Source organism: Gorilla gorilla, chromosome 11, assembly GCF_029281585.2.
Source record: "Gorilla gorilla gorilla isolate KB3781 chromosome 11, NHGRI_mGorGor1-v2.1_pri, whole genome shotgun sequence".
In the NCBI taxonomy this organism is placed as follows: domain Eukaryota; kingdom Metazoa; phylum Chordata; class Mammalia; order Primates; family Hominidae; genus Gorilla; species Gorilla gorilla.
Window position 1 is genome coordinate 121,667,434 of NC_073235.2, and position 25,952 is coordinate 121,693,385.

General features: G+C 54.3%; 2 protein-coding genes and 1 long non-coding RNA gene across 4 annotated transcripts; 1 reads left to right on the plus strand and 2 right to left on the minus strand.

Annotated features, from left to right (window-relative positions):
* The first annotated feature begins 4,375 nt into the window (after positions 1 to 4,375).
* LOC101137423 (uncharacterized) lies at positions 4,376 to 6,010 on the plus strand. Its single transcript, XR_174066.4, has 2 exons — positions 4,376 to 5,489; positions 5,573 to 6,010. It is a non-coding gene; the product is annotated as an uncharacterized lncRNA (long non-coding RNA).
* A 3,226-nt stretch (positions 6,011 to 9,236) lies between these two features.
* FEV (FEV transcription factor, ETS family member) lies at positions 9,237 to 13,325 on the minus strand. The gene is made up of 3 exons (XM_004033235.2): positions 13,165 to 13,325; positions 12,375 to 12,449; positions 9,237 to 10,406 (listed from the first exon to the last, which is right to left on the minus strand). The coding sequence occupies exons 1-3, from the start codon at positions 13,214 to 13,216 to the stop codon at positions 9,817 to 9,819; spliced, it is 717 nt and encodes a 238-aa protein (XP_004033283.1). The 5' UTR covers positions 13,217 to 13,325; the 3' UTR covers positions 9,237 to 9,816.
* Positions 13,326 to 18,534: 5,209 nt separating this feature from the next.
* CRYBA2 (crystallin beta A2) lies at positions 18,535 to 22,427 on the minus strand. Of its 2 annotated transcripts, none has more exons than XM_004033236.5 (5): positions 21,720 to 22,427; positions 21,361 to 21,525; positions 20,447 to 20,588; positions 19,197 to 19,339; positions 18,535 to 18,744 (listed from the first exon to the last, which is right to left on the minus strand). In XM_004033236.5, exons 2-5 carry the CDS (start codon positions 21,519 to 21,521, stop codon positions 18,597 to 18,599), a joined length of 594 nt encoding a protein of 197 aa, XP_004033284.1. In that variant the 5' UTR covers positions 21,522 to 21,525; positions 21,720 to 22,427; the 3' UTR covers positions 18,535 to 18,596. The 2 variants fall into 2 exon arrangements, with proteins under 2 accessions (XP_004033284.1, XP_055235581.1); XM_055379606.2 differs by having other exon boundaries at positions 18,540 to 18,744; positions 21,798 to 22,134.
* Between the last annotated feature and the right edge of the window lie 3,525 nt (positions 22,428 to 25,952).

Consider the following 25,952-nt stretch of genomic DNA (forward strand, 5'->3'; position numbering starts at 1 on the left):
ATATATGATATGATATTGATATATTATATGATATTAATATATGATATGATATTAATATGCTATATGATATTAATATATTATATGATATTAATATATTATATTATATAATATTAATATATAAAATATAATACATAATATTAATATATAATATATAATATATAATAGCAATATATTATATAATATATAATAGTAATATATAATATATAATATTAATATATAATATTAATATATATTATTATTATATATTAATATATTATATATAATATATAAGAATATATATTATATATATTTTTTGAGATGGAGTCTTGCTCTGTTGTTCAGGCTGGAGTGCAGTGGCATGATCTGGGCTCACTGCAACCTCCGCCTCCCGGGTTCAAGCGATTCCCCTGCCTCAGCCTCCCAAGTAACTGGAATTACAGGCACCTGCCACCATGCCCAGCTAATTTTTGTATTTTTAGTAGAGACAGGGTTTCGCCATGCTGGCCAGGCTAGTCTCGAACTTCTGACCTCAGGTTATCTGCCCACCTTGGTCCCGCAAAGTGCTGGGATTATAGGCATGAGCCATATGCCTCGCCTTTTCCCACGATTAATGAGGCTGCTGCAAGTATCATTTGAAATTGTGTCTATGATGTGATCTGTAAGTTGTAAAGCATATAATAAATACAAGGTGGTCCTGAGTCTGGCCCTCATGTTCATGGTCATAGACATGGCCATTGCACAAATGTGTGTGCAAGATGCCTTGGAACTGTGTGTCAAAAGTAGAAAACCAGGGGGAAAGGTTGGGGGATTGGGAAGGTGATCATAGGAAAGGAGGCTGAACCCAAGAGGTTATCATCGGAGCTTGGGATCTTTTGTCACTTTTCCCATCCATCTCCCTATCTTGTGTTGCTCCAGATCTCTCCATACTGCAGGATAAAAACGGACAGTGCTGCCTGAAGCCTCCCTGACAACCTCCTGCTGTGTTGCTAAGCAACTTGACCTCCTCTTCCAAAAAAGGAACCTAACGCTCAAGGTCTGGCCTTCCAGCCTCCTTTAGTTACTTCCTTCTTCTCCGACCTCAAGGAAGGAAGGAATCTCAAAGAAAGAGCATCTCTGCCTCACGGAGGGAGAACTGGGTGTAGAATTGGAGGATTAGACTGGTGGGAAATGGGATGAACTTGCAAGGCGGGTCTTTGCTTCTGGGCTAATCAGTGTGGGGGATGACAGTTATAGAGCAGCTTTCTGTGCTGGACTCTCTAGGCACAGGCTCTGTCCTTGCAGCAAACCAACAAGGCAGGTATGATCAGTGTTGCCATTTTATGAGGTCACTGAGCCTCACAGAGAGTAAGCAGCCTTCTCAGTCTCACAGGGAATAGGCAGAGGATGAGTCTGAAGCCACGCCCACCTGGGTTCCTTCTACTCCACCATGCTGTTCGAGATATTTGCAAGGGTCACTGTAGACCACAAGACTTCTAAAATGCATTTCTCACTTTGCTATTTGTCTGGAACCCCTGGTGAATGCTGGAATAGAGCACCTGGCTTGAGGTTGAGCTGGGGTTTGGGCATATAGTTCTGCTACTTCCTTGGCCTCTCAGAATCTCAGAATCTGCTCATTCTTCCAGTAGTGAAGATCAGAGAATAAGGGGTGGGGATAGAGTGAAAACTGGGCTGCCCGGGCTTGAAATGCATCTCTACCACTTGGCAGCTCTGCGATCCCATGCAAGTTATTTGACATTTTGTGCCTCAGTTTTCCTAATTTATAGAATGGGAATAACACTAGAGCCAACTCCAGAGGGTTGTAAGAATTAAATGAATGTAAAGCTCTTTGAATAGTGCCTGGCACATAAAGGTTCAATAAGTATCAGCCCTTATTATTATTACTTCTAGGAGGCTTGAGCATATAAACCTCTTTCACATCCTTAGTGGTTAAGAGAATTCACTGCCACTGAAATCAAACTAGGTCCACATCCTGCACTGCCCTTTCTCACTGTGTGACTTTAGACGAGTTTCTTAATCCCTCTGTGGCTCAGTTTTCTAATCTATAAAATGAAGAAAATAATAATGTGTACTTCAGGGTATTATTGTAAAGATCAAATATAATATGGGTATCAGTTATGGTAATGTTAGTTGCTGTAACAAGAAAACTTCCCACTTCCAAATTTCATGTAATAGTCTACATAGAATCATGGGAAGTAAGCATTACTATTATCTACATTTTAGAAGAGAAAACTAAGTGTCAGAATGGTGTAGACATATTCCTAAAGTCACATAGCTAGTAGCTAGCTGAGATCTTATAATTTGAAATTCAATACATTCTTTTGTTACTTCATAAAGAAATGGAGGATGTTCTGAGTATAGGAATCCAACTCATGTAATAGTGGTTGCAGAGCCGTAGCCAGTCAAGAGGCTTGTTCTTGGTGAAGTTCACCATGTGGGCCCAGGACAAGGACTGGGCTGGCATGGAAAAGTAAGCCCAGGTTCCTTTCCAGGGCATGTGGAGGGCATCCGATGGGGATGAGAGGGAGAGGAGGCTGGTGCTTGCTTTGTTTTGGATTGTTTTGTCTGCTTGTTTAATGCTTGTTTAATAGAAAGCACTGATATATGTAGCAAGGTACTTAAATCGTTATTTAATCTTTATAGCAACTCTATGAGGTAGGTTAAATGGATATTATCATTTTACAGATGAGGTAATTGAAGCACAAAGAAGTAAAGTAACTTGAATAACGTCACATAGCTTGCAAGTGTCAGAGCTTTTAAACCCTGGAAGTCCAGCCCAAAGCTCCAAACCACTAAGCTATGTTGTCTTTCGTTTTCAAAGAAGGGTATGCTAGGAAAGAAACAGCAAACAGGATCCAGTGGGAGAGAATTCTCAGAAACAGAAAAAGTTAGCTGGGGCCAGGCACAGTGGCTCATGCCTGTAATCCCAGCAATTTGGGAGGTCAAGGTGGGAGGATCATTTGAGTTCAGGAGTTCAAGACAAGCCTGGCCGACATGGTGAAAACCCATCTCTACTAAAAATACAAAAATTAGCTGGGCGTGGTGATAGGTGATAGGTGATAGGTGATAGGTGATAGGTGATAATCCCAGCTACATGGGAGGCTGAGGCAGGAGAATCACTTGAACCCAGGAGGTGGAGGTTGCTGAGAGCCAAGATTGCACTAGCCTGGATGACAGAGCAAGGCTCTGTCTCAAAAAAAAAAAAAAAAGAAAGAAAGAAAGAAAGAAAGAAAGAAATATTCATCCAGGCACAGTGTCTCATTCCTGTAATCCAAGCACTTTGAGAGGCCAAGGTGGGAGAATCATCTGCAGCCAGGAGTTTGAGGCCAGCCAGGGCAACACAGTGAGACCCCTAACTCTACAAAAGCAAAATAAGATTAAAACAAGCTGGGCATGGTGGTGCATGCCTGTAGTCTCAGCTACATGGGAGTCTGAGATGGGAAGATCTCTTGAGCCCAGGAGTTCAAGGCTGCAGTGAGCTATGATCATGTCACTGTCCTCCAGCCTGGGCAACAGAGTGAGACTCTATCTCTAAACAAAGAAAACAAAAGAAATAGGAAACATCACAGTCAATGGGACATTAAACCATTCACCTCTAGACATGACATGTGTCATCCCAAGATGGAGGAGTGTCATGGAGAAATCCTGCTGACCAAACAAAAGTAGGAAATGCCACTCAAGTCAATATATAATCAGAGCCCCACCCCACCTCAGAGTACAGTGATCTTCTCCAAGCCTGTAGCGCCTCAGTTAGGAAAGTGAAAGCTTGCAAAAGGCATTGGGGCAACAAAACAGTCTCTATTTCTTATCAGCGACAAAATGTGCTTCCTTATCAAACAGAGACCTAACCAAGGACACTCATAAGGCAAGCTGTCAGTTTGTCCTTTATAACCAATTGTAGGCGGTGTGCACCTGTACTAGGCAAGCAGCAGGTCATGTTTACATGAGGAAGAAGCTATCCAGGAAGGCCAGCAAGAGGGGATCTAGTGGGATGGTAAGGATTTCAGTTGTCAGGTCATGGGCTGGCCCAGCCACTTCACTTCTCCAAGCCTTGGTTCCCTCATTTGAAAACAGAGATAACCATCCCCATCTGGTAAAGTTGTAGCCAGGTCAAAGGAAATACCACCTGTAAAACATTAGCATAGGGCAGAGCCTGGCAGAGTCATGTTCAATGAGTGGTAAGGCATACTTTTATCATCAGCAGATCCACTTGACATGGATTATAAATAGCTAAAGAAACAAGTTCATTTTGGTGCATTTCAAAGACATATTAAAGGAAAGGTGAAGGCCAGAAGAGCAGAAGGCTCTGAGAAAAGTGCATCACAGTGGCCCATTATGATGTCTGTCTGTGGTCACATGAGCTGGCATATGAGAGTGCTCTGTGAGCCTCAGTGCCTTCAGTGGCATCATTGCACTGTGACTGTGCAGGTCCCAAACAGTATGGACGTGAATGTCCTCAAGCTGCATGTTAGCAGGGCTTCTAATTCCATCTGCAAGTGATAGTGTGTGGAGCTTAGTCGCACAGAGCGCATGTTACTGGAGGAGATATGGGTCTGTGTCATCCTGCATGGGAATGATCCTAAAAACAAAGTGATCAGTGACTGCTCAGGACTGTGGAAAGGTCACTTGGAGCAGTGGGAAAAGGTCTGGCGGAGGAATAAGAAGATACAGGTCTTAGAACAAGCCCTGGGACTTCAACCAAGTCATTTAACATCTGGGGCCTTCGTTTGTTTATCTTCCCAGCAGATAAAGCAATACCTGCCCTGTCTTCCTAACCTTGGAGGGGTCAAAAAAGTGATGGGTGTGAAAGCATTTTGTAAACTGTAGTGCAAGCATACGGCAGGGGAGTGAACCATACTTTCACTAGCGACTTGAATGAGGTGATAAAGAAAAGGCTCAGAACTTCAGAAAATGCAAGAGGGGCTTGACCCTGGATTGGCAGAGGAAAGCAATGGTGGGATCAATACCTTGGAGGGCCAAGGACCAAGGGGTTAAGGGTCCATGAGGACAGGCCTGGATCATCAGGAAGCTGAGTGTGGTAAGACTGTGGCTTCTTCAGGGATTGGGTGGAGTACAGTCCTGCCAAGACCACAGTAACTCAGGGCTTGGAGACATCACAAAGGCAGGGGCTCCCAGAGCTGAGATAATCTGGAGAAGAGGATACCCATCTACTGCATTCTGAGATTGGGTTCGACCTTGTAGGTCATCTTGGATAGACGTTTTCCAGCTCTTCTTTTTTTTTTTTTGGAACAGAGAGAACTTAATTGACCCTTAAAGTTCCACAGAGCAGAGTTTGCAAATCTCTGGTTCAGCCTTATTATTTAAATGAGAGGAGAATGAAATCCCAGAAAAGAGATGTGATTATGTGAAGGTCACACAGCAAGTTAGTTGCCAAGCTGCAACTGGAACTCAGAATTTCTGGTTCCCAGTTCTATATCTTAGCCTCCCAGACTGGCTATGTGGACAGGAAAGAAGAGAGTAATGCGGTGAGCTTTAAGGATGCAATTTCATAGGTAAGAAGATCCCTTAATCTAACAATATCTCCCCCAGCTCCCCAACAATGACCAAAATCCCCCCTTTATTGACTCCTTCACAGGATTCCAAGAGTCTCAAGGTTAGAGAAGTCGCCTAGTCCACCTCCCCTCTCTGCTTCTCACAGAAGGGTCTGCTGAACACTCTGGTGACAGAGAACTCACCCAACATGTTCCATGGCAGAGGCTTTTCATTAGATCAAGGTGACATCTGGTTTACTGGAGCTTCCAACCACGTGTCCCAATACTGCCCTTAGTCACAGGCATCCAGGTCCTCTCTCTCAGGACAGCACTTTGAATAAATGAGGACAGCTCCCATCCCCCTTTCTCCCAGTTGACTTTCCAGAAACATCTCATATTGTTGTTGGCTTTCCACCATTTTTCCTCTTCACTTCCTGGGCCTACTACACTGTGTGTCCTCCACTTGGTCTCTTCCTGAAAGCAACACTGTGCACAATGTTCCTGGGGGCAGACTTATTAAACCAAGTGGACCACTTCCTTCATCTTAGGTGTCACAGCTCCATCAATGCATCCTCAAATCACAATGATTTTTCTGCACTTCACCCTACAGGTTCCTATTTAACGTTACATTGGCTAGGACATTACTCATTTACACACAGGCTCTGCTGAGCCCCATCTTTGCCAAGACTCTGACTTCTGTTGTTTCATTTAAAGATGTAAGAACAGGGCCTCACAGTCCTTCCTAAGGAATTTTACTCTGTGGCTGGGTGCGGTGGCTCACACCTGTAATTCCAGCACTTCGGGAGGCCAAGTCAGGTGGATGACTTGAGGTCAGGAGTTCAAGACCAGCCTGGCCATCATGATGAAACCCCACCTCTACTAAAAATACAAAAATTAGCCGGGTGTGGTGGCAAGCACTTATATCCCAGCTACTCGGCAGGTTGAGGCAGGAGAATCACTTGAGCCCGGGAGGCAGAGGTTGCAGTGAGCCGAGATCACTGCACTCCAGCCTGGGCAACGGAGTGAGACTCCATCTCAAAAAAACAAACAAACAAACAAAAAACAAAAACAAAACAAAACAACAACAACAAAAACCAGAAATTTTACTTTGCTACATTCAGCCCACAATTTTTAGCAACCCAGATCTTTCTGGATCCTGGCTGTATCTTCTCAGTGTGTTTCTTCTCCCTCCCAGCTTCCTGACCCCTGCAAATAGGGCTGTAAAGAGGCTCTCTGATGCTGCACCCCCTCCCTCATTGCCACCATGCAAATCACAGAGGACCCCCACCAGGCCAGACTGGCTCACCTGCTTGATGAATGCACCAGCCCACTCTCCCATCCCGGGAGGCCTGTCGGGCATAATGATGTGGAACATACTTGTTTTCTATTCAGCTACGAAAGCAGGGTATTATCAAATTTTAAAAGGCATCGGCCAGGCACCGTGGCACATACCTGTAAAACCAGGCACTTTGGGAGGCCAAAGTGGGTGGATTGCTTGAGCCCAGGAGTTCAAGACCAGCCTGGGCAACATGGCAAAACCCCGTCCCCTCTGCAAAACACACAAAAATTAGCCGGGGATGGTGGCACAGGCCTGTAGTCTCAGTTTCTCGGGAAGTTGAAGTGGAAGGATCACTTGAGCCCGAGAGGCCGGAGGTTGCAGTGAGCTGAAATCCCACCACTGCACTTGGCCTGGCAGTCTGGGCAACAGAGACACTGCCTCAAAAAAAATAAATAAAAGGCATTGAGAAAAGAAAGGGAGGAAGGGAGGATTTTGACAAAAAATTATCAATAGTAACAGTGGCGTCTGTGTAACAGGACTATAGGTTTGGCTTTTTATTTATTTATTTATTTATTTGATGGAATCTTGCTCTGTCGCCCAGGCTGGAGTGCAGTGGTGCGATCTCGGCTCACTGCAACCTCTGCCTCCCGGTTCAAGCGATTCTCCTGCCTCAGCCTCCCAAGTAGCTGGGACTACAGGTGCCCGCCACCACGCTCGGCTAATTTTTTGTATTCTTAGTAGAGACGGGGTTTTACCGTGTTAGCCAGGAGGGTCTCGATCTCCTGACCTCCTGATCCGCCTGCCTCGGCCTCCCAAAGTGCTGAGATTACAGGCGTGAGCCACCGCGCCTGGCCCCTTCATGCGTCTTTACACGCTTCATCCAACCAATAGTTCATGGAGGCCTTAGGTGTGTGTTTCCAAATTTTCTATGCTGAGTGTGTGTTCTTTGGAAAACTAGAAAAAATAAAGCGAAAAATAAAATGAAAATGAATAAAGACTCTTTCCCTGGCTAAATTCTTTGGGAAGGGGCGTCAGGCCCACCCCACACCCCCAACTGCTCAGCCTCCAGCCTGCATTGTCCCTTCCTGTGCCCAAGAAGAGGTGTGCGCGTGGAAAAGAACAGCCAGGACAGAGGGGGAAAGGAGAGCCAGGGGCTTGCCTTGAGGAGCAGTTGCCTTGAGGTTGGGGACTGTCCCTTTAGGCACCTTCCCCAGTGTTTTCCTCTAAGCGAAGGCGTTTAAAAACGAATAGAACTGAAGGGCAGTGGCCCTGGTGGGAGGGCGCAGTATTCAGAAGGGCCTCTAGGTGGTGAGGAAAGGGGCCCAGCCAGGAGAATAATCCACTCGATCCGCTTCCCAGGCTTCCAGAGGTCAGACCTGGGATGCAGCGTTCCCCTTTTGACCCTCCTCTCTGAAGGCCAAAGGAGACCTGGAGACGACTGGGTCCTGCAGTCCTCAGTCTGGCCAGGCACGTGCGGTTTGCACTGCGCGGCGCACAAAATCCTCCCCGGCTTAGGTACAAAGCTCTCCCCAGCGTACCCTCCTCCGACCAGCAGAGGGCGCGCACCGCCCGCGAGAAGGAGGTGCAGGAGCTAGACTCGGAGGGGAGGCTGCGAGCCGCGAGCGCAGGAGCCGGGTGGGAGAGAGACCCCTTCTTCTGCAAATGAGGAAGCCGAGCAGAAGAAAGACGGCGACAGATGTTGGGGGGTGGGGACGGTTTGTGAGGGATAGAGAGAGAAATTCTAAGTGAGAGTAGGATGAGGAGGGGAGGGTGGTTGGGGAAGGGGATGAAATAAAGTGGCTGAGGGAAGGCTGAGGTGGGGTGAAGCTCAGCCAGGAGGGATGAAGGTTGGGATGAGGTGAGGGGCGGGTGAAAGGATGGGCGAGAGGGGGAAGATGTGATGTGGGTGCCTATTAGTACGGGGTGGGTGAGGGTCGGGTGGAAGGATGGGTGAGATGAGGGGGTGGGGTGCGCGTGCCTATTGGGATAAGATGGGGTGAGGGGAGGGTGGAAGGATGGGTGAGAGGGGGAAGACGTGATATGGGTGCCTGTTAGGATGGGGTGGGGTGAGGGGCGGGTGGAAGGGTGGGTGAGATGGGGAGGGTTGGGTGGGGTGGGAGTGGGGGTTGGGTGCCTATTGGGATGGGGTGGGGTGAGGGGTGGGTGGAAGGGTGAGTGAGATGGGGAGGGTGGGGTGCGGGTGTCTGTTGGGACGGAAGTAGGGATAGAGTGGGGTGAAGGGCAACTGGAAGGGAGTGAGGTGAGCTGGGGTCGCCTGGCAGGGTGGGTATGAGGCAAGGCGGCTCCCTCGGGCTGAGCCCACCATCCAGGCCTCTCGCTGCCTGCGGGCGGCGCCCAAGCCCGCGCCACCCTCCTTCTCGGGACGTTTTCCTTGGCAGTTCTCTGCTCAGGCCCGAGATGAGCCTCTCCCTGCTTTCCCCTAACCACGGGTTCCGGCGCAGCAAAGAACAGAGAGAGAGGAGGCAGCGGAGAGCTCAGGAGCTTTAATGGGGCTGAAAGGGTCAGAAACACACTGGGAGTTTCTCTTGGGAGTGTGGGGACAGGAGGAAGGGGGCCGTGTGTCACGGAGGACGGTGGCTTTCACCAAACCTGCTCAGGTCCCAGGAAGAAGGACCGTGAGAGGCCTCCACGTGCTGAGGCGGGAGCAGTTCCTTGGGGAAGAGCAAAAGTGGGAAAAGATTTGGCACTCGTTAAAGAGAAGTGATATTGAATGGGGCTTCTAGGAGCCAGGCGGAAATGCACTGGAGTGGTGGGGAGACAAGAGAGGTCCACAAATCCCCTCCGGGACCCGGAGACCTAGAAGAAAAAAAGTGAAAGAGGGCGCACATCGCCCTCCTCAGGGGACTGCGGGGTGGGACAGGAGCAAATCTAGTACCAGACAAGGATTGAGGGAGCTCCGGTCCCGTCCCCCTGCTAAGTGCGGCAGGTGGAGTAAACTCTGGATTAGAGGACGGTTGACGGAGGCTCCCGGGCCCTCCCCGGGATGCAGATGGGATCGGGCGAGACTCTAGGCGTGCGGGCGAGGCCGCAGGCACCCGACCGCCCCGTCTAGTGGTAATGGCCCCCCAAGTGCGAGGCTGCGGCCACGGCCCCGAAGGGCCCGGGCGGGGGCTGCAAGCTGGGACTGGGGTAGAGCGCGGCGGTGGCGGCGGCAGCGGTGGCGGCGGGGCCCGGGCCCGGCCAGTAGGAGAAGCCGGCGGGCGCGACCCCGGCCGAGGCGGCCATGAGGTTGAGTTTGGAAAGGCCGGGGAAAGGCAGCGGGGCGAGGCCGGCGGGCAGCTTGTAGAGCGCGCCGTCCTGGGCGGCCGCGGCGGCGGCAGCAGCTGCGGCGGCGGCATGGGCGTGCGCGGGCGGCGGCTGGCAGGCCTGCGCCAGGCCCTGGAAGTCGAAGCGGTAGGCGTAGCGCTTGCCATGCACCTTGCTCATGATGTTCTTGTCGTAGTAGTAGCGCAGGGCGCGACTCAGCTTGTCGTAGTTCATGTTGGGCTTGCTCTTGCGCTCGCCCCACCGCCGCGCCACCTCGTCCGGGTCCGTGAGCTTGAACTCGCCGTGACCGCCCTCCCATGCGATGCAGCCGGCGTTCGCGCGGTCAGCCAGCAGCTCCAGCAGAAACTGCCACAGCTGGATCTGTCCGCTGCCTGTGGGGAGGAGAGCGGTCAGCCACAGGCGGGAGAGGGGAGGCGGGAACTGGGGAAGAGTGCTGGCGGGAAACCGACCCACCCCGGCAGGAACCGGCACTGGGGGAGGAAAAGTGCAAGTCAAACTGCAGCTGCGTTCGGCGGGAGAGGCCGGCCCGGGAGGGGCTGATCAGCAGAGTGGTCTGTAGCCTTTACCGCGCTTTTGCACAGTGGAAATGCGGCTTCCACTGAAGAGCACCTAGCTTTCCGGATGCACGGTTTTGTGGAACTTGGGGGTTGGGGGGAAGGGGAAACATTGCCTCCCCCACGTGAGCGCAGCGGCGCACCAAGGCACTTGGCTTTCCAAGGCGAGCAAGGACAGATATCCGCCGCCACTCTCCATCTCAGCCGGGCGCCCTTATTTGGGGAAAAGCCGCACAACAGTACAGGGCGGCCTTGGGCAGAATGATTGGACTGCCCCATCCCAGCTGGACCACATCCAGGGGTGGGAAGGGACAGGCGTACCGCAGGACGACCCCAACCACTGCTGGACAAGGCCCAGCTAGTCCCGAGTCCCCAAAGACGTAGTTGGACAGGCTACTCCTGAGGTGGAGTGGTGGCTGGCTCCCTTGGGACACCACATCCGACAGGAGTAGGAACAGTGGCCCCCTATACGTGACAGGAGGGGCAAGCTCTCATGGGCTCACTATTCTAGCCACCTTCGGGTGCGCAGGCCTCTGCGCTGGCCCTGAGAATTTGGCCTCTTATTTTCGGAACAGGCGGGATTCCCTGCCTACGAAGGTGCCATCGTTCTCGGGGCCTGATGAACAACTCTGAGGAGGGGAACGGACCCAGCAGCTGTTGTGCTTGGCTACCAACCTCCTCCTGTCTTTGTGTGATCTCCCTCCGAATTCGGTTGCTGGAGGCAGCAAGGAGGTTTTTCCAGGATATGCGAGTGGTTAGAGAGTGGGGTCCCAGAATTCCTGCTCCCCTGTCTTGGAGCCTCAAGCAGACAGGCAGAGAAAAATCCCGATACAATTACCCCCACTCCCTTTTAGAATAAAACGGATTTTCCTCAAAGTGGTCTGCTTACTGCCTCAAATGTAGTCTTTTGAACCCCTCTTACTTTTTCAGCCACTGGCTTAGAATCCAGACGCTACCCTCCCCCATAATTTCAATCCCAATCCCTTCAAGCCAGCCCAGCAAAGAGCTTCCTGGTTTCTGGTCCCGAGTTAAGTTTTAGGGTCAGAAGCAAGGGAAGGTTTGGGTACAAAGGTGCACCTGGCACCAAAGGCGGAGCAACCTCAGCGGCTTGGATGACCGTTCCTGTTGGGCATAGTTTCCTTCTGGATAAAACAGTCGCCAACCTCGTTTTTGTGGTTTCTGTCTCTTGGTGAGATCTAGGGTAACGACTGAGATGGGGGCTGTGGGGAGACGCTGCTTGAAGAGCCAGCCGTCAAAAGGGTAATTTAGCGACTACCCGTGGAGCGCTGGTGGTGAACCTGGGAATCAATTGCAATCGTCTGGCAGAGTTGGCCAGCAGAGCTCAGCCGGCGTGAGTCAGCGCCGGAGGGTGAAGCAGGTGGCAGTAGCCAGGGTCTAGTGATTGGGAAGCCCGCTGTGTTTGGGGAGTAATTCCCCCGGTTCCATTGCCGGCTGGTGCTGCGGCCTTGAGCTCCTACTACCAGCAGGGAAAGGACGCTAAGTGTCCCAGCCCCTGCCCCAAAGCCTGGAAAACCATACACAGCAGAAAAAGGGCCTGGGGCTGGGATCCTCTCCATCTGCCTTGGCCTGCAACTCTTTTCCTGGTGCTCAGGAGATGCAGGAGCCAAAAACCAAGTGACTGTCTTCCCAAGGCCTCCCCACAACCAGGCCAGGAGTCCGGGCTTCAGTGTGAACCCTGGGTCCACACTGCTCCCACCTACTGTCCGCCTGTGCCCTGACCCCAACCAACCTCGCCTCCGCCGCCCAGCGCGCCGGCCATCTCACCTTTCTGAACCGCGGGGCTCAGCGGCCCCCAGCTCGGGTTCTTCCCGTCCTTGAAGAGACCGTCTCCGACGGGATCTGCAAGCAGCAGAAGAAAAGAATCAGGAGAACCCCGGGCGGAAGTTGTGGGCTTGACAAAAGGGCCCCGGGCCAAGGCTCAAGGGGGGTGCTGTGGTCCCCAGGCGCGAGGCTGGGGGCCCGGGCCACCCGGCTCCTCCTCCCGGAGCGTCCAGGCGCGCTGCGCGGAGCCCCTCCATAGAGCCCAAGTCAGGAAACGCGTCCAGGAAAAAGGAAATCCGCTTTCCGAAGGGGCCGGCTGGAGCCTTATAAAGCCGAGCGGGGAACTGCGCCAGCCGAGCTGGAGCGCGGAGAGAAGAGGAGGGTGCCTGGAGGGCCGGCCTGAAGCTCGTAGCAGGAAGGTGAGGAGCCGTGAGAGCGCAGGGGCGACGCCCGCGGACCACAGCCTTCTGGTACGGCTCGGCCACAGAGTACTCCACCACGCCAGAGACCCCTGCTTCCCCTCTCAGGCTCTTTCGGGTCCCTGAGTCCCGGCTCTTGGCCCCCAGGCTCCCAATCTGCTCATTTCAACTCCTCTAGACCCTGCACTGAAACCCAGAGCTCTCTATCTGCCTTTAGGTCTCCCCAGTACCCTAAATTACAATCGGCCCTCCATGCAACCCGAATCTCCGGACACTTCTCCTTCCCCTGGACCCCAGCACTCTCTTCCCATGCCTGAGCCTAGACTTCCCGCCCCAGGTTCCGGTGCCACCAGCCTCCGGCTGGTCCCTGGTACCTGGCAGGTACATGTTGATCAGCAGGGGCTGGGAGGCGCCGCTCTGTCTCATCGCCGCCGGGGACTGGGCGGTGGGAGATGGGGGGGACGGGGAAGGGGGGCGAGGCAGGCTTTGCGCTCGGTGGCACAGATCCCCGCCCGAAGCGACCGCGGGTGACAAGGAGGAGAAGACGGCGCCGGGTCCGGCAGGGCCTGGCGGGAGGGGGCAGCCCGGGCGTGGCGGGGGTTGCGGGGGGGTCCTGGAGAAACGCTTCCAGCTAAGGGGCCGCTTGGAACCCTCCGGCCCCCGCGCGGCCAGGGGCCGCAATTTCCGTTTTAATTAAAGCGCTGCCGCCTCGGCCCCCAGGACCCCGCCCCCGCCCCTCTTATCGTCCCATCGCAATAAAGTCTCCAACGCGCCGCGCCACAGCCAAGCGCACCCGGCAGCCCCCCGCGCCCCGCAGCCGGGGGGACGCGCGGGGGATGGGCCCGGGCCATGTGCCCTGATGGGAGCCTAGAGCGCGTGTCTTTTCCGCCTCCCTGACTCTCTGCAAACAGTGATGGGGCTGGTGTACCCGGCCCCACCTTGGACCCCAGCAGCCACAGCCCCCTCCCTAGTGCCCTTCTTCCAGTCGGCTCCCGCTCCACTCGCCGCTCACTCTCCTCCCACTCCCTCCCTCTATCCCCACCCGGGTTCCCGTCTCCAGGCTGCGTTATCTGCATCTTCACTTTTAAATTTCCGCTTCCCTCCCTCTCGCCTGTCGCTGCGCGCTCGGCCCTGCAGCCGTTGCTCCCTTTATCTCTGCCCGCACCCCCGCTCCCTCCTCCTCTTCTCCCACTCTCTGCTCTTCCCTAGAGACCCGAACCCCTTCCCTGTCTCCTTCTTGCTTTGGCCCGTTTCCTGCCTTTCTAGGGCCCCCAAGCCTCAGGCCTGGTGCTGGGCCATCTTTCCTGGCAACTTATGATGGGTGGCCCCCTCTTCCGTCCTCCCCGCCCCCTTCTAGGTCTCTCTTTACCGGCTATTCTAGGCTTTTCTCTCTGACTCTCATCTTCCCTCCAGCCTTCTCTCTCCCTCTCATCCTTCTCCCACCCTTCCTTTTCTCATTCATTCAGTCCCCACAAATTAGTAGTGGCCTGGACTGCTGAAGGCCTCTAAAGATGTTGAGAATCTGTCCTGGCTTTCCCTGATGGGTTCCTGAGCCCCCTGCTACTTCCCTGTACAACTATTCCACTCCCATCCTTCCCCATCCCCTGTCCTCCCAGTCTGCCACCCACCCTCACTACTACTCCCATTCTGGCTATCCCTGAACGAGGCTGGAGAGGTGGAGGGGTTAAGACAGGGTTGTGCACTGTACAAGGCTGGAATCCACTCCAAGAAAAGGATGCCTATTTCTAACTCATGCAAAGATGTTGATGTGGTTCCTAAGTGGCCTGGAGTCTCTCTGGGTACCTATGGGGCTTCCTGGCTCTGGAGAGGCAGGCTCAGGAGGATGCTGGCTGAAGATGAGGCTCCAGCCCAGAAGCCCACCTTCTGCAGCCTTGCAGTATGGAACGGGTACTGTCAAAACTGGTATTCTGAAAGTCCTCTCTAACTGCTTGAGCCCAGGGGTGGAGGAGGCCTGGGAATGGGCAGGTCTCCTGCTAAGTGCCGGGTCCTGGGATGCCTGATTGAGGATGGCTGGAAACTCCTACTTCTGGGGTTCTACAGGGCCCATGTTCACCCTCATTTGCTGCAACTTCTGGAGTGTTCATCTTTGCTCGTGGAGGGTGCAAAGGAGCCAGGGAGAAGAGTGGGAGGCAGAGTGTGGAGGGAAAAAGAGGGATCCCAGGACCTGGGAGGATCCTAGTGGGACAGGGATGAAGCCTTCAGGATGTGGACCTGGAATCTGGTGGGAGCAAAGACTAGAGGTTGGAATGTTCCCTGTGGACCAAACTCAGGGCTCCGCAGAAGGTGAGGGCCTTGAAGTTGGGGTCAAGATCCCAATCCCTCTCCTTCTCATTCCTCTTTCTGCTTCCCCCACCCACTATGGACAGAAAACAAGGAGCAGGAGGTAAGAACAGAAAATAGCCAGGGGCAGGAGGTAAGCGCTGGGAAAGCTGGGAGGCATCAAAATTTGCCCACTTAATGCTCTCAGTGGGAGGCTAAGGTGTAACGGAGAGGGTCCTAGTGAGGTCTACCCAAATATCCCAGCTGTGAGCTGGGCAAGGATCAACAGTACAGGCTTTATCCCTCAGTCTTACCCAGAAGTCATTTGCTGAGGGGGTGGAGCACCAGGAAATGTGTGCATGCGGGGCAGTCATCTCCACGCACCTGAGTCTTGATCTTCTCCATCCCCTCCTGCTGCAAGTACAGCTAGGGAAGCCAACAGGAGAGTCCTTGGCAGTTTCCCCTTCATCCCCTTCCTACCCTGCTGAGCGCTGGTCCCATGTGGTTCTGCAGATGGCCAGCCTGCCCAGAATGAATGGAGGACCAGAAGGTGAAAGCATTTGAGTTTAGACTGCCTCTGCGACCCCCACTCCTTAGCTGTAGATGGATGTAGGGAGCAGAACATGACCTCTAGGTCCAGAAAACCTAGAAGGTTCAAGCTGGCAAAGGCTGCAGCAAATATTAGCTCCCCTGACTTCTGCGTTGCACAGATGGGGAAACGGAGACCCAGAGACCTGAGCCCAGTTCAGAGTCACACTTCTAGTTCCTGAAGCCATCTTGCTGATTCTTCCCAGCAACCAAAGATACCCCTGTAGGGAGAGCAGCTCAGTCAAGGGCAGATTCCAGATCTCCCTTTGCTCATTGCCTGCTCCCCAAAGCAAGCAGTGGGGAAGTGGCCTGCTGGGCTCTGAAGCCAGTTTGCCTGGGTTCTAGTTTCAACTCCTGACTCTCCCATTTCCTGGTTATGTGACTTTGGGGGAAGTAACATAACCTCTGTACTGTACTTGCATCTCCTCATTTGTAAAATGGGTATGGGCCAGCGCAGTGGCTCATGCCTGTAATCCCAGCACTTTGGGAGGCCAAGGAGGGTGGATCACCTGAGGTCAGGAGTTCAAGACCAGCCTGGCCAACAAGGTGAAACCCCATCTCTACAAAAATACAAAAATTAGCCTGGCATGATGGCAGGTGCCTGTAATCCCAGTTACTCAGGGGCTGAGGTGGAAGAATTGCTTGAACCCAGGAGGTGGAGGTTGCAATGAGCTGAGATTGTGCCAACGCACTCCATCCTGGGCAACAGAGCGAGACTCCGTCTCAAAATAAAAATAAAAATAAATAAAAATAAAATGGGTATGATAGTACCTGCCATACAGAATGATGAGGTTTATATGAGATAACACATGTGAAGGGCTTAGAACAGATTCTATACATGTAGCTATTGTAAATATTGCCATTCCACAAGGGGATGAGGAGGTGCCCATGACCAGCCAGGAACCCCAGGTTCCTCTGGGGCCCACAGAAGTTTGGGGCTCTGCTGAGGCCTGTGGCTTTTAGCCACAGCTCAGTTCAGCCTCCACCTAACAGCCTGGATTTAGGGCCAAGAACTCTGTGTTCAAATCCTGGTTTTGTCACCAATTAAGTGGGTGATGTCATCAAAGCTTCTCCTTGGACCCCCAGTTTGGTAAAATAGATGAAATTGGAGAGTATTAGGAGGATTGAATGCAACAAGGGCCATGGACTCTAGAGCCCATTCGAGTGTAAAGCAAAATTTATATGCCACCCAAAGCTCAATCCCTTGGTTCCCTGACCCAACCCTAGGATCCATAGTGGGGAGGTAGGGGAAGGAGGTCCCTACATTGACTACCCCAGTGCTTTTCCATAACACCACAAACATTTGCAGGGGTTTCTCATGGAATCCTCCCAACAGCCCCTGTGAGACAGGCAGGACAGTGGCCAACAGCCCCAGTTTACAAGGTGAGGGAATTGGGTCCCAGGTGTTCTGACTTATGGTCCAGAGCTCTTCCCAAAGGAGCAGCTGCCTGACTTTGCACAGCTGAACCTCTGGGGATTTCAGGCCCAAGTCTGACTGCTCCCTGGCATTGTCCTGCCCTGCCTGGGGCAATAATTAGAGGGCCACGCTTCCCCACTGATAGGTCCACTGGGGACTTGAAAACACAAGAATCCCTGAAGGACAGGATGAAGGCAGTCCCAAGAATCTTGAGAGGCTCTCTCTGTGTGGGGGTTGGGGGGCATCACCAACTGGACCGAAGAGGGAACTGGGAAAAAACCCATACTAGTGCCAGAGGCTCTAATGGCTCCCACCATACTCAGCCCTGCCATGCCTATGGGCACCTGCCACTTGCCCAGAACCCAGGCTTAGCAACTGAGGGGTGACTTCTACAGCTCACCAGTTTTCTGAAGGGTAGGGAGGGAAAGGAAGAGTGAAGAGGGGGTGGTATGGAGCAGCTGAGAGGGGGGATATGAAGATGCTTTGTAAATGCTGGAGTTCAACACCACTGCAAGGAATTGTCATTGTTCAAAGGGTCTGGGGGCTGGGCTCAGAGGGTGGAAGTCCCCCCTTTGAAGGCCCTGGGAAGCAGTGGGGTTTCCCACTAACTCACCTCCTGCGAATGGAGGAAATGGGACAACGCAGGAGGCTCAGGCTTCCCTGACTGGGCAGGGAACTGGGTGAAGATAAAGGTTGAAAATGCTCTGGGGTTACAGAGGAAGCCCAGAACTTCAGTGCATGGTAAGGAAGTTCTGCCCTGCATGATGGTACCTGGACCAGGAGATGTGTGGAAGCTGCAATCCAGCTATGAGCCCTGTTGTTGGGGTGTGTTCATCCCACCCACAAGGTGGCAAAGGTGCCATCTGAGCTAGCAGTACCCTGGGCCCATAGTGGTGGACCTTACCAAGGAGAGGTTTGGGACTGGTGCCATTTAACAGAATTGCTAAGGTTTTTTTGTTGTTGTTGTTTTTGTTTGTTTGTTTGTTTGTTTGTTTCGGAGTCTTGCTCTGTCGCCAGGCTGGAGTGCAGTGGCACGATCTCGGCTCACTGCAGCCTCCGCCTCCCAAGTTCAAGCAATTCTCCTGCCTCAGCCTCCCAAGTAGCTGGGATTACAGGTGTGCACCACCACACCCAGCTAATTTTGGTATTTTTAGTAGAGACGGGGTTTCACCATGTTGACCAGGATGGTTTCAATCTCTTGACCTTGTGAGCCACCTGTCTCGGCCTCCCAAAGTGCTGGGATTGCAGGAATGAGCCACTGCGCCCAGCCAGAATTGCTAAGATTCTTACCAGCACTTTGCTGTCAGCCCCACCAGAGCCTACCCACACACAACCTCAGCCAGCTTACGCTTCGTAGCCAAGGATGCTGGAGACTGTGGGAAGGGTCAGCTTGGCAGGGAGGGACCTTCAGAAAGATGAGGATGGAGATCACAAAGCAAGACACCAAGGAGGCAAGAGGGGCAGGAAGATTCAGGAACCTTTATTGAGTGTCCTCAGGGAAGGTGTCTGGGGCCATGGAGCCTAGTGCTGGACTCTCCGGATGGACTGCAGCTGCCCAGTGTGGGCTTGTGTGCCGAGCTCACTGTAAGTACAGAACTCTCCGCTGTGCCGGTCCCGCTCCAACACATACTGGTAGCCTCGGTAGCCTGGGTACTGGTAGGCCACCCACCTAGGCCAGTGAGGGTACAGAGGCGGGGAGTAAGCTCTGCCCCCACCCCCACCCTATGTTCTCCACCAGCAGCCCCCCTTTTGTAGCTCCCAACCCCAGTTCCAAAATCATTGCTTCAACTTTCCCTACATGGCTCTCTCCCTCCCCTGCCCACTGCTTCCAGTCTTTCTATTACCGTTCTCATCCAGTCTTCTATATCCACCCCCTATTTCCTCCACCCCCTCATGTTCTCCAGCCCTTCATCTGTGCCCATATTGCCCGCTGCCCCCCATTCTCCTAGGACCTCCTCATTTCCTCCCTTCCAGTCTGACTCCATCATCTCACCTCCCCTTGCCTCCAAGTCCCCAATATCTCTCTTAGCACCCTCCCCACATTGCTTTTCTCCACCCTCTTCCTTGGTCCCCATTGCCTCCCTGCTCTTCTGTCTCCCTGGTTCCAGTTCCAGGACTCACGCTCCGGAGCTGACTTTGAGGGAACCCACATCCTTGCTGGCCCAGCCCATGGAGGGCAGGGATGGGTAGTCATCAACGAGGTCAAACTTGCAGCCTTGGAAGTTGTCCCCCTCAAACAGTGTCACATGGCTGTCACTGTGGTTCTGAGGCACAGCAAGGTCAGCACAGAAAGATCAGTGCTTCCAAAGGGTTAACGGATACATCCTCTTCCTCACTTCCCCCACCCACTGCACCACACAAGCTGTGAAGCTGTCTAGGACCCACAGGCACTCCCAGAGCTCACCCCATCAGCTCCCTGGCAGTCTGGGAAATGGATCGCTCAGAGGCTCCCCCAAACCTGGCCCCTCCCATGACTTTGAGATAAGGAGGTGATTGGGGGATAGGATTTCTAGAGACCCTTTCAGGTCAGGACTAGAGAGCATCTTGTGACATGGGCCCATTTTGCAGGAGCAAAATCAGAGGTCCTTAGAGAAATCTGTCCCATTCACCAAGACAGTTCCCTGAGGTCCTCATTGACTAACTACCCAATCCCTTGCCCAGCCCCTTCGCACAGCCTCTCACAGATTAGTGCCCAGCTAAGAGGTACTGGGTGGCAGAATCAGAATAGACATGTCAGGGCATCAATACTGATTGCATCTTGGCTCCGGCCTTCCCACTGCAGGGTTCTTCAGCCTCTTGGAACAGAAGAATTGGGCTGGCCTGGGCTGGGTCCTCTGCTCTCCACTTCCCAGCCCTACTAGTAACCAGGTCGGCACGAATGGAAAACGAGGTCCTCTCTTTCGGTGTATTTGATTCATTAACAACACGCTTACACACACAATAACACACACACAAACACACTGAGACTGACTCTTTTCAGTGACCCTGGGCAAGCCACTTTGTCCCTTTGAGCCCCATTTCCACACCTGTGTATGGGGCTAACAGCAGTCACCCTGACCTCACATGGCTGTGTGACGACAGAGGCACTCACTCACACGTGTGGACGATGGAATGTGGGGGAACCCTGGGCGCTCAGGACTGGGATGGCCTCAGCGCTGTCCGTGGTGATGATTTCTGGGCTCCGGGCCTACGCCCACAATCCCAACTTTCTTGGAGACACCCTTCTGATTCTGAGAAATAATGCTACTACCACCCATCTCGGAGTTTGTTTACACACCCCCCATGCAGGGCTTGAACAGCCTTTCTAGGTGCCATGGTGAGGCCGGGGCCTGGAGCTAGGAGGCAGGGGAGGAGAAGTGGGCTGTGCTCACCGCGCAGAGTACTGGCCGGAAGGACAGCAGCTGGTTGCTGTTGTGGCTGCTGCTGCCACTCCAGGCGCTCCAGCGAGGATAGTCTCCCTTCTCCAGAATGAACTGCTGTCCCTGGAAGTCGGGGTACTCAAAGGCCACCCAACTGGAAAAGGAGAAGAGCTGGGAGGTATCTGCCCCAGCCGCACCCTCTCTGCCCTCCCCCTTGCCGGCCATGATTGAAAAGACTGAGAAGCACAATGTTTTTCTCCAACCCCAAACCCTTCCCCTGACACCCCCATTGTATGGCAATCCAGCCCCTCTCGGAACTAAAGGTTCAAAACCTGCTGCTTTCTGGGGTTTGAGGCGCCCAGGCCTCCCCCTCAAGGACCCCAGGTTGGGAAAGAGTTTTCCTGGTTATGAAGGTCTCCCGACACAGTGCTCCTGCCTCAAGGGTTTAGGCCTTTGCATGGGGACACATTGGAGGACCCCTCCCGAATATCATAGCAGAAACTGGGACCTCAGCTGGGGCAGGGGTAGGGGGCGGCAGGGTGGGAAAAGCTGGGCGCTGGGAGACCAGGGTGGGGCCAGGGAAAGGGATTGGGTTTCTTTTGTTAAGCCAAGTGCAGAGCTTTCTAATTTTGCACAGAGAAAAACTCTGGGAAGGGTGTAAGTACACTAGAAACCCCTTCACGGTGGGGTCCCATAGGGACCCTCAAGGGGTCGCTTCTCGCCTGTGTCTCTTTAGCTAGCACAAAAATACACAGTTTCCCATGATTTATCTTGCGATGGGTGGGGAATTTTGGGAAGGCTATGGGGTTTCCCATGTTGGCAGGTCTCTCCAGGGCTCACAGGACAGGGGGCTGAGGCTCTGAGCCTAGGCCGGTGGAACCCAGCGCCCCTCAACCCAGCCCAGCCGCGGCCAGGCAATCACTCACACGCCGTTTTCCACCTTGACCGAGCGCACCCTGGGCAGGCCTCCGCGCTCGCAGACGTTCGCACAGTCGCTTAGCAGCCGACAGCGACGGCCCTGGAAGTCCTCCTCGTCCCAGAGCGTGAGGCTGGCGGGCGCCGGGCCCGGCGCGGGGGCGCTGCTCATGCCGCTGCGGACAGGAAGGGTGGAACCACGCGCTCAGCGTCTCAAGAGCCCCGTTTCGAGCCACACACAGCCTGCCCAACCTGGGTAGCGGATGAAGAACCCGGGGGCTGGACCCGGCCTAGCTCTGGACCCGGCTGCCAGGGGCTCGCAGTCTTCCCGCGCTCCCGTCCCTTCCCCACCCCAGCAGCGGGCATTCACCGGGTGGGTGAGCGCGGCACGCGAGGGAAATGGACGGGCTGCGAGGCTGCGCGCGGCCGGGCGGGCCGAGCTTTATACCTGGGCCTTGTCCCCCTGTCCGCACCCTTTCCCTCGGGGGTGGGGTCGCTGAGTCAGCAGGCAGGCTGCGGTCGGCTCTGGTCTCCGCTGGGGAGCCGAGGCCTCTCCCGCAGCCGCCGCTGTGGCCCCAGCCCGCGGGGAAGACAACAGAAAGTGCTGAGGCGCGCACCCCGCGCCCGCCGCAGCCCAGGCTGACTCCGCGCTTTCTTTCTTTCCAGCCTGAGCCAGGCAGGGCACGCCAGGCCTCGGGGCAGAACGCGCCCTCCCTGTCCCGGCCCTCGGGGACGAAGGGACCTGGCCTCCCCGGGGCCTCGGGCTAAGACCGCGCTGCTGACTCGCTGAGCGGAAGTTCTTCCCAGAGTCTAATCGCCACCCTTCCTCGGCCCTAGTCCAGGCCTCTCTTTTGGGCGATGCTAAGGCGGAGGTAGAGAAGGCTCTGCCCAAAGGATTCGCTTCATGTGCTCAGTCCTCTTTTTCCTGGGGGATCGGTCCATCGCGGCCCCTTTCCTCCCAAGCGTGCGTTCCCAGATCCTGCGCCGCGCCCCCGGGGTGTCCTCGGGCCCGGGAAGGAAAGGAGGCGGTGGTCAGGACTCGCCACGCGGCGGCGCCGGGCGCTGGAAACGACCGCCCGAGGGCCGCGCGGTTTACTCAGAGTTTAGGCATAATAGCCACCCAGGGAGTGGCTCGCCGCGGGAGGTAGGAAGAATGTTGGGCTTTAGCTCGGCTCAACCGGTGCCGCTGCGGGTCTCCCACAAAGCTCCAGGCTCTAAGGGTTCCAGCCTCGACGTCTGCCTGAGAGTTAGCAGCTGAGGATGAAGAGCTTAGTTCAGGCCGAGTTCTCTCCTCAGGCTTTCGGGTGCGTGAACGCCATCAATTCTAACACTGACCTGCTAGGAAGATACTGTTATTGTCCTGCATTTCGCAGATGAAGAAGTGGAGGCCCAGAGGGCTTTGGAATGTGGTGCAGGGGTCACAGCTAAGAAATCTCCCAGGGCCGGGCGCAGTGGTTCACGCCTGTGATCCCAGCACTTTGGGAGGCCCAGGTGGGAGGATCTCTTGAACCCAGGAATTTGAGACCAGCCTGGGCGACATGGTGAAACCCCGTCTCTGCAAAAACAAACAAACAAAAATTAGCCGGGCGTGTTGGCATGCGCCTGTAGTCCCAGCTACTTGAGAGCCTGAGATGGGAGAATTGCTTGAGCCCAGGAGGTGGAGGTTGCAGTGAGCTGAAATCAAGCCACTGCACTCCAGTCTGGGCGACAGAGTGAGCTGGGAAAAGGCGGCGGTGGGGGTGGGGGTGGGGGGTGTAGAGAAAAGGGGAGGTAGAGGGGGAAGAGGAAAAGGTTGGGAGCTCCAAAAGGGTTGGGAGTCCCAAGGGGTAGCTCCAGGTAGGAAATTTCCTCACCACTTGCACTGGAATTTTCTAACCACAGCAAATAAGACACAAAGGCTTCTTGCAAAATTGTAGGTTTTCCTTAATGGTGGTGGGTGCGGGTGGGGATATTCCAGCAGAGGTGAGAGGGGCGAGTGAGAAGGGAACTAATATTTTGTTGCTTCCACGAGTCACATGCTTCCCTTATGGGTCCTCACAACAGCCCAGCGAGTTAGGTTTGTGTGTAAGGATATGGAAGCGGAGGGTCAAAGAGGTGCAGGGCCTTGTCCAAACTCACATGGCTAGCCAGTTTCAGAGCAAGAATCGAGCTCAGACCTTTGGAAGCCAAAGCCTGTGCTCCGCCACTGTCCATTGAAGCTCCCGTGCCAAAAAGTGCTCACAGGCCAGCTGCGGACACCCCAGCTCCCAGAAGCCTTGCCACACCAGCCTGCCTTCTAAGCCTTCTTCCCAGTGTTCCATGCTCAGCCCATCTCAGAGCCTTTGCATTTGTTGTTCCAGCTACCTGGAGTGTCTTGGTCACAAGATCGTGGTGTGGCTGGCTCCTGTGTCACCTCCTCGGTGATGCTGTTCCAGGCACCCTTCCATCCCTCACATCAGCCTTTTTCTTTCTAGCATTTATCACGCTGTAAAGTTATCTTTTTCATCTTGTGTTTATGGGTGTAGCAGCATCTCCCTTACCAGAGTGTAAGCTCCATTTGAAGGGGCAGGGACTGTGTCTTGTTCTCAGTTGTTATCCTCAAACCTAGCACAGTGCTGGATGCATAGTAGGCCCTCAATAAAACTTCTTGAACGAGTGAATGAACAAGGTGGTCAGGCGTGGGCCAAATGTCCACGGGAAAAGGGATGTAGAGAAAATTCTCCAATGGAAGTTGGGTGGGGGGGGGGGGGTGTCTTGGCAGCTTGCTCTCCCACGTCTGAAGTTCTGGGTTGCTGAGAGCAGGCGCTGGGGGCAGACAGAGGATCCCTTGGGCTCTCTTTTCCCTGGTGAGGAGTTACTGTTGGAGCTCGCAGTGTGTGAAGATGGGTGCCAACAGTACAGGGCCCTAGAACTGGGCATGGCGGTAGAGTCCGAGTGAGGAGGATATGGGTCAGAGATGGGACAACCTCAGGCAGATTTGACTGGGGGTGAGGTCAGAACAGTGTCCTGATTCCCTACCTAGCGGGGTTTGAACAAACACAAACCTCAAGGAGGGAATACAAACTACAGAGTGGGGCACGAGCCAGTTCTGGACCCTTGGTGTCCCAGTCTTTGCCTTCAGAGTTACCAGCCCGGGCAGGGGTGAGGGGTGAAGAATCAGATCTCGCCTTCCCTCCTTCCCCCATCTCTATCCGACAATTCTGGATTCGGCCACCAGAGGGCAGGAGCAGGCCGCGCTGGCCCGAAAGCTGGCGCGGAGGGCGGGGTGGAAGGGGAGGTCCAGGTCGGGAGGGGCCGCGGGCGCGGGTGTCTAGTGCGTCAGGCTGTGCGTCTGCGCTGTCCCTGACGCGGGCTCCAAGTGTTGGTCAGAGGGTGTGGGGGTGTCTGTCGGAGACTGGACACTGTGCACCGAGCGGGGCTGGGGGCTGGGCGTACTCTCGAGGGTCGGGCTCCACGTGTGGGTCCCACGGCGGCATTCTGCAGGAGTGGTGCGTCGCGCCTTTTCCAGGGTTAGGGGAGGAGGAAAAGCGGGGAGGCCGTCCAGCCGAGGTCCAGGTTAGAATTAGGAGTCCCGCTTGGAGTTGGGGAGTGGGCCCCGTGTGTGAGAAGGGCCCCTACTCCTCCTCCAGTGTGAAACTCTGGTCTTGGCGGCAGCCAGCCTCTCCCCTTCTCTACCTTGTCCCTCCGCGTGGAAATGGTATGGAGGTACCCCCCCCACCCCCTCACCCATGACTTCTAGTTCTAGTACCTGCGACCAGCTCTCTCAGAAATGGGCATACCCACCACCGCCGCCCATAGTCACTGGCCCTGAAGACCTCTAAACAGCTCAGGGTTCCCCAACGCCCTCAGGCCCCTCCTGACTTTAGGCCTCACAGTTATCGCCAAAGAGAAGAACCACTGAGGGGAAGGGGCTTCGAGGCAGCCCTGCCTACTCTGCCAGGAGAGGACTCTGGGATCGATAACCCCCCTTGGGTACCACGGACCCCCTACTGGTCTCCTCCTTTCCCTACCAGGCTGGTCCAGCTCTGCTCCTCTCCCCAGCTGCCTTGCCCCCCTCCCCCACCCCTAGCAGCTGTTCCTGTTTGTTTTCCCAGATCAGTTGCGCCCAGAGCTTCCTGAAGGATGGGTGCCCAGGTGGCTTTGTTTGCCAGCTCAGCACAGTCACCCCTACCCCCTCCACATCCACAGCCTGGCCTTGGGGCATGGAGCGGGGAATTAGGTAGACAAAAACCAGAAACCCCAGTCGACACTTCACAGAGCCCTCAAAATCTCACAGAGATCTTATCACCCTCAGGGCCCCCACCCTGACCTCATTCAGTTCTCCATCTCACACTGGGACCTTTGAGTCCCACAAGGAAATCCTCAGGACCTCACCCCATCCCTAGCCACCATCTCCTGCCCTCTGATTTCACCGAAACCCCCATCCCATACAGACCCATAAGATCCCTCAGAGAATCCTTTGAGCCTAAGTCCCCTCCATGAGGCCCTCACATCCCACCCGGACTCCCATCCCATGTGGGGACACATAGATCCCGCAAGGAAGCCCTCAAACCCACTCCTAAGCTCCTGCCCAATCTCCATCCTAGGCAAAGGCCCTGAGAATCCCAAAGAAGTGGCATCTCTC

What these genes read in the sequence shown, in the direction of transcription:
- CRYBA2 (XM_004033236.5), bottom strand. Translation starts at nt 21,521, where the DNA reads ATGAGCAGCGCCCCCGCGCCGGGCCCGGCGCCCGCCAGCCTCACGCTC. An exon ending in GTCAAGGTGGAAAACGGCGT is followed by an intron (nt 20,589 to 21,360) that starts GTGAGTGATTGC and finishes CTCCTTTTCCAG; the next exon opens with TTGGGTGGCCTTTGAGTACC. An exon ending in TCCGGCCAGTACTCTGCGCG is followed by an intron (nt 19,340 to 20,446) that starts GTGAGCACAGCC and finishes GCTGTGCCTCAG; the next exon opens with AACCACAGTGACAGCCATGT.
- FEV (XM_004033235.2), bottom strand. Translation starts at nt 13,216, where the DNA reads ATGAGACAGAGCGGCGCCTCCCAGCCCCTGCTGATCAACATGTACCTG. An exon ending in GATCAACATGTACCTGCCAG is followed by an intron (nt 12,450 to 13,164) that starts GTACCAGGGACC and finishes TGCTGCTTGCAG; the next exon opens with ATCCCGTCGGAGACGGTCTC. An exon ending in GAGCCCCGCGGTTCAGAAAG is followed by an intron (nt 10,407 to 12,374) that starts GTGAGATGGCCG and finishes TCCTCCCCACAG; the next exon opens with GCAGCGGACAGATCCAGCTG.